General features: G+C 35.4%; 1 protein-coding gene across 1 annotated transcript; it reads right to left on the bottom strand.

Annotated features, from left to right (window-relative positions):
- Nucleotides 1-1,279: 1,279 nt before the first annotated feature.
- On the bottom strand, nucleotides 1,280-8,771 carry LOC143465304 (Golgi phosphoprotein 3-like). The gene is made up of 4 exons (XM_076963529.1): nucleotides 8,599-8,771; nucleotides 6,554-6,764; nucleotides 5,891-5,983; nucleotides 1,280-2,759 (listed from the first exon to the last, which is right to left on the bottom strand). Exons 1-4 carry the CDS (start codon nucleotides 8,718-8,720, stop codon nucleotides 2,313-2,315), a joined length of 873 nt encoding a protein of 290 aa, XP_076819644.1. The 5' UTR covers nucleotides 8,721-8,771; the 3' UTR covers nucleotides 1,280-2,312.
- Nucleotides 8,772-9,086: the final 315 nt, after the last annotated feature.

Below are 9,086 nucleotides of genomic sequence, written 5' to 3'. Positions count from 1 at the left end.
GCTCATCACATTGGGGGATAAACAACCGAATCATAAATGGAGTAAAATCGTGTTAAGGAAGCATTGTACAGGGGTGTGTAGCAGCTGTAGCTTCACAAACGTTAAAATTTTGGCATTTTGGGAATGCGCTTTGCGTATTACGTACATTAATGCATTATCTCACACCAAGATAAACGGTGACCTACGGGCTACTTTAACTACACAGATGCAACTTTGAAATGAAACAATGGGTTATGAAAATCAGCATCGCAGTGTTACGAGGCAAACGAACCGGTTGACACAGAAAAAATGAAACCTTTTGTTACGCTTACGCAGTAAAGCTATTCGAATTTCTTTATCCCTACTTCGTATTAACCCCTTATTATTATAGGAAGACGCAGGCGGTGTTTTCGTGCGGGGCGGTTTTTAAGAACTATTCTTTGAACCGAATGGTCAAAAGTGTTTCGTGAATTTTGTTACCTCAACACTAGTTGGCCCAGTACATGCAATTGTCCTTGCTACAGAAGGCGACGTTTTAAAGCAGGCAATGTTACGCACTTCAGCAGAAAATTTGGTTGTCAATGTTACTGATTTTCAACGAACCATACGTAATGCTTTGTAAATTTGCCGGTGTCGATAGACCGCACAAGCTATTATTATCGACAATATAACTAGAACGGAAACAGCTTACAAAACCTGCATTGTTGAATTGTTCAGTTTAAATTCCGATGGATCTTGTTGCGTTGTTGAGTTAAAAGCATTGTAAATGTATGTGAATAATTTGCAGGGTACTTGCACACATCGCAACTAAAAAAGAAAAACAACACGACAAAATATATTCAAGGCTACCGGTCCCCATGGGCCACTTACCAACAACAATTTTTAATTACTTAAATAAAACAGCAAGTACATGCATTGTTGCTATCCAGGCTCTGTTGGTGTAACTTCGAATAACACGGCAAGGACCGCAGCAGCAGTAAAGTAACTATCGTCACGTTCTTGACAGATGCAAGTTACAAGATTTCATGATCAAACGAATTTGCAATTATCCGATTACAAAATGGATTAGATAAAATTCAACTGAAGTGAGCTGTAAGGAAAAACATGGCTTCGTCAATATCATTGGTGACTTGCTTTATCGTTGGCTATGACAAAAAAGTTTCACCACTTAATTCCAACTAACTAGAGCTATCTTGAGAAAAACGTGTCTGTGCCACCGAGAGATGCAAACTGTTTGCTAGTACTTCTCAGCATTGCTAGTTCTTAATATGGAGTGGCGTACAATAGCATTATCAAGCTGACCACTGCACACAAACTGTTTATTTTGTTTCCACTTTAATGATAAATGCGCTACATAAAAATGTAATAGCTACCAAAAATGCAGTTAACCATTCCCTACGATCCATTACGTCGTTGGTCGCTCTTCATGAGGTTCTCAAATCACACAGCATTGAAACAAATCAAAAGCAAGTACTGTTACATTATGCTTCAATTCCAGCAGTTCTCACTGCTTTTGTTACCCTTAAAATACAGCAACAATCTGCAGGGAATATTATGTCACATATTGTTATGTTAACAATCAGCATGTCGTTAAAGTATGTGTCGAAACAGTGTGATACTATTACTATATCATATGATTGATGTCCTAAATGGTCACAATATTTTTTTTCTCACACCAAATGGCACTGACCAGCATGTGAAGGTCCGTACTAAAAATAACTGTTCTTTGCCTCATCTAGTATATGTATGTAAACTACACAATTTCAAACCAAAAAAACACAAAATATGTATCATTTAAACCTTGATTAGAACACCACTGCCGGACACTAAACAAGCACTTTGAAATGTTTTAACATCTTACAGAGAAAGACAGGTATATTCTAAATGTGCACACTTAAGCTTTCACAAACTGTTGTGCACATTACATGAAGCAGTAAGCCAGATCTACAGCTGTAAGTGTAAAGCAATAGAAACGGTGACTATTTACAACACAGATCAATCAAGATATTTCATAAGAACATATCACACTTCAACGTGGGAATGTTGAGCACTAAGGCTGTTTACCGCTACAGTGCTGCTTGTAACAGGTTTATATGTAGTTGTTATTGCATTGCTGAATAGAAAGGCTGGAGGGAATATCTATCATTTGAGCAAAGTAAAACTGACCAAAGGTATAATATCTAAAATCACCGATCCGTGTAATATCGGTCAGTTATCTGGCCACACGACAGTTGACGCAACTTGCTTAGATATATGTAAGTATCAACGTAGCATATGGAACAAGAGTTAAATATACATACATACAACTGACTCGCAATTGAAAAATGTGTATCTTACTTCAGGTACACAGAAATCACTGCCCAAAGCAGTTCCATTGTGTTAGTTTGTGATACTTGCTCATCCACGTCTATGTCGAGAAGGTATCGCACCCTACGCATGGCAATGTCATAATCTTCATCTGATAGTGGTTGAAAGGCATTTTCTAAAACATCGCTAGCGTGGGCTAGGTATATCAAAGCTAAAGTGCGGGGTTCCATTTTCGTAACATCATTGGGCCATTTTGAAAGCACGGCGTCTTGAACACGCTTTACCAGTCGTGACTTGATATTCTCGTCACACAAAGGATGAGTAGTCATGTCAAACAGCACAAAGTTCTGCTTTCCAGTAGTTAAAACTCCTTTTTCTACAAGATTCTTAGCAATTCTCTCTCTAACATTTCGGAGTTGATACTGAAGTTTAAGTGGATTCCAAGTTTCACCAGACAAAAGATCGATCCAAACCTAACAAGAGAAAACAAAATTAATCAATATAACTATCGACAACTGAAAATTGTCATTTTTTGGAAGATCATTGAATTCGCAAACTTATTAGTGCTGTAGTACAACTGTGGCATTTGTAATGTTGCAATGTCGGTTTTCATCATTTTGCGACCATGGACAGGAAGAAAGTTTTCCTATATCCTATACCAGGATTCCAGGAGTTCCCAAAATTTTAAGTGTGTTTGCCACCTCACATTATTCTTATGCCTTGGGGGACCGCAAACAATTATTGTTCAAATTTTACATCTTAAAATTTCCTATTAAAAGCCTTGGCTTAAGCTAATGACTTATCAAATTGGTAATATTACTTATTTCCTTGCTGTTTTACAGTTTAAACCGGGAAGCCTGATGGAACTAGCCGCGAACCGTTCCACACAATTACATCAAGCCTAGTTGTGAAAATGGTTGAGGGCCGCACTTTGGGCAGCCCTGCCTGCTCTATACCTTTTGTCAGTCTTTAGGAATACTACAGTTTATCGAAATATCGTTTCATCAGTTTAACATTCTAGGTCAGGTCATAATTATATGATGACTAGGGCAACCAAAAGTCAATATGGTCAATTTTTTTTAACCTGCTCAGAATGCTATGAAACAAGCACAAAACAAATTTCAGCTTTGTACAACGTGTGGTATAGAAGTTATTAGGTCAAATAAAGTCAAAATGTTACGTTAGGTCAAAATACGGTCAAATTGTTTCTTTAGGTCTTCTTTTTAGGTCAAAATCTATTAAACTTGTAATTTTATAATATTATTCTTCCGCTTTTCTCTTTTCTTGTACCGCAAACAATTCCAGTGCCCCAAATTATACTTAGAACCAAAGCCACAAAGAGAGGGAAGGCCTTGCAGCGCGTCTGGTGACGTCACGATGTGAATGCATTGCATTTGAAACTGCAAGTTGTCAATCTTAATACGCAGAAACGAAAAAAAGTCAACACTAGAAAAGCGTTTTATCAATTTTAAATGCAGCTTTAGATTAGAAAGTTGCCGTAGACAATGTAGAGACTATCAGTATAGCGTTTTTCAAAATAAGGTCAGAATTTAAACTTTTTAGGTCAAAATAAGGTCAAAATTTGCAAATTTTAAGGTCAAAATTTAAACTTTTTAGGTCAAAAAACTGGTTGCCCTAATGATGACTTGTTACAATGTTTATTCATTGTGCTGCAACAGTTGAACACTCTAGGTTATATTTGATTGTACTTCTCTGGAAAATAAGTTATTCAACTACAACCCTCTCTTCCGACAATGCTGATAACAACCAATGCTTTATATTGTGTATGACAGGGAAGAATCGTCAGTATTGTTTGAAAACAAAGCTGTTGATTGTATCAAGCACTCAACCTACTCGGTTTGACAATAAATAGAAATAAATACATGTTCCAGGTTTGAAGAAATGCATAGCAGTGTCGACTCATCAAATTGAGTCCCAATGGTATGGTGCAATATGTAACAGCACACCATGCAGTCCACTGTGCTGGTGAAAGTATAGGCAACTAGGTAACCTTTGTTGCCATGGTTACCTCTCATAACAACTCTTGCTTATAAAACTTGAAAAAAAAACAAGCCAAGGCTGTCACAAGCCTGTAAGTGTAACAAGTGTAACGTGAACAAATAAACCAACTAAACCAAGATAAAAGCAGTTAGTATGGTTCTTAAAATGTTGCAATACTTTATAATCTACTGTGGGCCGTAGGCGAGGCTAAGGGTAGGCCTAAATGGCTGCAGCAGAAGGAAATAACAAGTGCTACTGTCGTCCCCTACTGTGATTTGATGAAATAGTGGTTGTAAATAGCAATATAGCGTCATAGGGGGTCTTGCCTGATGTTTGCGAATTCACAGACAGGCAGAATGTATTATTTCATGATTTAACTAAAGACATAATTATCAAGACAAAAGCTACACTGTGACATGTAGCACATAATGATAACAGAGCACAGTGTTTCAATTCTAGTGCAAAACCAATATACAGTCTGCATAAACCTCAAAAGCATGCTAGCAAGTTACAAGCTTAAATCTTTAAATGTAGGCTGTCTGAAGGATTTGTGCTAAACGTTTTGAGCCATTCTTTGTCAAATCAACAAGGCCTCTTAACTCTAAGAGTCTCAGATTTCTTGAAATTACGCTTTAAAGAATATCTATTTTTGAGTTGTTACGTCTACATCGGACAAACAATTACAGAGTAAAGTGTTTTTCAAAACAGCACTGTTTGTACTCGTTCAACTATGACACGCAGTGATGTTTTGACGCAAGTTGCATTAAAACAGGCACAACTTTGCTAATGGTGAGGCAGATATGACCTGGAAGTTGGAACCAAGGTCTTTGACGAGCTTATATCGGTTAATCTTCACCTAAAATTAAACTTTTGTCCATTACTTTCCGGGATCTAAGATTACATATGGCAGCAAAACAACATCAACTTTTCACAATCAGTCAAGCATAACAGAACTTCAAATAACTTAAGTTTATACAGATACAGTAGTTTATTTTTTTCAAGCAAGGTATCATTATAAAGGCTTTTTTTAGATAGAATTTATTTAGATTAGTTTTATAAGTAATATTAGCTTGTTCGTGTAAGAAGGACACAACAGAAACTAAGAAAATTATTCAAATACATGTTGTTTTTCGTATGTTCAGTGTTCAACAGAATTTTTTTAATTGATTAATCAATAAACGATTCATTAAAAGCATGAATATTGTTTCTTCTACTTTGAATGTGTTTAAATGCTTTGGGCTTCTGCTCATTGTCCTGTTGTCACAGCTTAAGCTAAACATAGAGCTTGGTTTTACGGTTGATCTCCTCTCCTAAGCAAAGTCAGTGAAACAGCAGCAAATCATTGCAAAATTATTGTCTGATAGTGATAGAGCAAAAGTTGTTAAAACTTGTAAAAATGCTCTAACTCTGCTATCACTTTTCCGATTGTGATAAAAAATTCAATTTGTTCAGTATCAAATTCTCTTTCTTTAAGCTTATTTTCAGCAAAATATAAAACTTGGGGTTAAAACTTAATTTTTGGTTGCTCTGATGCGGATTGACCCTTCACTGATATTGTTATTAAGATGCTACAGCAGTACAACCAAACCAAAGATGTCTTTACCTGGACACTTTCATCTGTACCAATGCGACGAATATGATTTAGAGCCTCGTCGAGCAAAACATCTCCAGTAGGTGCCTCATTCTTACAGCGAACCTATCATATAAATGTTTAAACTATGACAAGCTGTAACATGCAATACAAAATTAACATATTTTAATCACTTTTTGTGATTGGCAGCTGGGTAACGTAGACAAAAAAGTACAAATGTGCCACAAGTTTGGAACATTTTAAAACCTCCAAAAATAGTATTTCAATCTGTTAGTACATGATAAGTCAATAACCCCAAGTTAAACAATGCAATTTGTTTAAGAAGAAAATGTGGGAGAAATAGAAAAGGTGGTTAATATATATCTAAGTAAGGTCTTGTCGAACGAAGAAATTAGGGCCATATTAAAATGATCACAAAAGGCAGCCAGGTGGTCACACTATCCGAAATTATGTTGAACAGCTTCTACTGTACTAAATAATAAGTTTAAGGCTGACTTATCTCACTACAAGTAAATGAGAAATCTAAGAATTCAGTAACATGAACAAACACAAAATCACAGATTATGCAGTAAATTCGCAAAATACATATATATATATCAAATGTTGGCAATCAGCCTTACCCACGTGCATCTAAAATAATTCAAAGACTCAAAGAATTATATAAATAAGATGCACCTTTCGTAGAAGAAGAGATTTGCGGCGAGCCGGTTGTTTCTCTAATTGAATGCGACCTCTCAACGTTAACTCAACAAGAATGCAGCCTCGCAGACCTGAAGAAATGCAGTCATTCCAAAACGAAGTATAACCTTCCCGATCTTTTAACCCAAGCAAAAGAACTTCCTCCATCAAAGTTAGTCTCATATCCTTATCCGACGAGTCAGCTTGGCTGCAACAGAAAGAAAAACGTAAACATTGCTATTACTTGAGGCAAAAATAAGTGAGTTCTTACTGCATAGTGTATAATTTCTACTAATAGGGTTTTCACTATACTACTATTTTCAACTTTATTCAGAAAAGGTAGACATTGCAAGCAATGGTTGAAAAACAATACATCCTATGCAGATATTGATATGATTAAAGGACGGTTTGTATATCAAGTGCATGCCATGAAAATTTCTTGGTTGGCTTAAGAAATCAGGGATACCTCACAATGTGACTGTGTATTTGTGTATTCATATTGAGGTCACTCAATGGACAGCATAGTAACATGAATTTGCACAAAATGTCCAAGCAAACCAAAAAGACTTGTGGACACAATGGCATATAACTACTTTTATCAATTATATTAATTAGCTTTTTCACATACAGGGCATCAATGAAGATAACTCTCACTGTCCAGATGATAATAGTTGCAACTGCAAATACCTAATAGTGGGTGTCAGTCAGAAATTAATTGCCAGTTGTTATATATCCTACTGGTAAGAGTGAGACTGGGACCATTTAATGTATTAGGGCAACTTATATAGCACAGAAGCTTTTCTATGACATATCATTAACAACATAATAACGAGATGGTGTGAATGGCAATTACTTCCATTAATACAAGTTATACAACTCCAATTTCAGCAATTCTATTGTTCCTAAGATAGATGAATAGTTATAATTTATGCCTTAAAGAGTTTTAAGGAACTTATAAAACCTGCACTCAATCAAACTCCAATGAAGTAGCATTAAATTATTTTAAACAAACATTTGCATCATCCGCTTTGCCACAACCGAAACCAGTAAGACGAAAGTAGGGCTAGTAGCAAAAAAGTTTGATAGGTTTTCATTGTATAGCCATGGTAGTAGTGCTGCTACTTTTCTAGAAGAGGTTCCCACCTCAAAGAAAATAGAATTCCAAAGCTTAATTTCAGAGCTGCAGAAAAGCTTCTTATCCTTAACTTCGTGAGGCAGTTGTTAATTTTTCATTTCGTCCATTGACTTTATCGTGTAAGAATTAAACCATTTTGAGTAACTTTTTTTAACTAAATGCATAACAGATAAAAAGCTCAAGTACATAACTCAACAAAAAATGTTAAATACCCACTGCTCCCTTGGTATGAATTACTTGACATTAGAATTTACCACGAAATTTTTACTGATTGAATCTTTCTATGATCAGGATAAGAACAAAAAAATCTAACAACTTTTGCACTAACCCATAATACCAGTTGTCTATTTTTTTTAAGAATATAACAAATGTCCTTTATCTTGCATTATCAAGATTGAAAGATTCGCGTAAAAAGCAAATCAATTACACTGCAATTTTATTGAAATAAGTGGTTATGCAACATTTTTGCTTGTATGGAATATATTACACTTTTATTTATTTATACCCGATGGAAAGATCACATAAAATTTCAGCCAGCTGCACTGAAATTTCAATTGAAAGGTGGTTGCAACAAAAATGTTTGAAAAAGCCTAATTTCTTCAATGGTAACAATAAAAAATTACTGTGTAAGGATTATTAATGACCGCCATAACTGTGCATTGTGCAACTAAAACAAATTAAAAGTAATCAAATTATTGGATTATCAAACGGAGTATAAACAACTCTGAATGAAAAACAGTCGATACGAGTCACCAGATATAACAAGTCGATATACAATGTTGATAGGGCTTACATAGCACATTTCATACATACCAATGAATTGGTTTAAACCCAATTTGATATCTAAATAATACACTAACATACAGAACATGCTTCTAAAAATACGAATTTCAGTTAAGCTACTTACAGGTGATCATCATCACTGCTGTTTTCAACATCACTCTTATTTTTAGAGTGTGATGCAGCAGCAATAGTAGCTTCTGTTCGGCGTTGAGTTAAACCAGAAGTGCTATTTCTGTACAACGACATTCTACTAAATTAAACCCCTAGAAGCACACAACCTAAAAGAGAAAACCATAGATTGAGTGTAATGTAAACTTGCTTTCACATCTTGGTGAAAATAATCAGTCAGGCAAGCACGGGAATATTCAGACCTGTTAGTCCATTATTTACTGTTGATTATAAGTTAGCACAGGCGTGCAAAAATGTGTCTGCTCTTAGTGTTGTATGAACAAAAATTGGGTAAAAAATGTTTTTTTTGTGATCTGGAAGTACTCCAACACGCAAGCGTTAAGTTTATTTCAAACTTAAATGAACGTTATAACTTCTGTAAAATTATCCATTACCATTACAGAGTGATGAAAGCACAATATGAGAAAACTATTGTTACATCTA

Source organism: Clavelina lepadiformis, chromosome 7 (assembly GCF_947623445.1).
Source record: "Clavelina lepadiformis chromosome 7, kaClaLepa1.1, whole genome shotgun sequence".
NCBI classification, from domain to species: Eukaryota; Metazoa; Chordata; class Ascidiacea; order Aplousobranchia; family Clavelinidae; genus Clavelina; species Clavelina lepadiformis.
Note: the sequence above shows the minus strand (reverse complement) of the source record. Positions and strands in the feature narration are given on the sequence as shown.

Bases quoted from the DNA above. Each gene is read 5' to 3' on its own strand.
- LOC143465304 (XM_076963529.1), bottom strand. From the start codon at position 8,720: ATGTCGTTGTACAGAAATAGCACTTCTGGTTTAACTCAACGCCGAACA. The intron at 6,765-8,598 runs GTAAGTAGCTTA...TTTCTGTTGCAG, and splicing joins AGCAGTGATGATGATCACCT to CCAAGCTGACTCGTCGGATA. The intron at 2,760-5,890 runs GTAAAGACATCT...TTCTCTTGTTAG, and splicing joins GTACAGATGAAAGTGTCCAG to GTTTGGATCGATCTTTTGTC.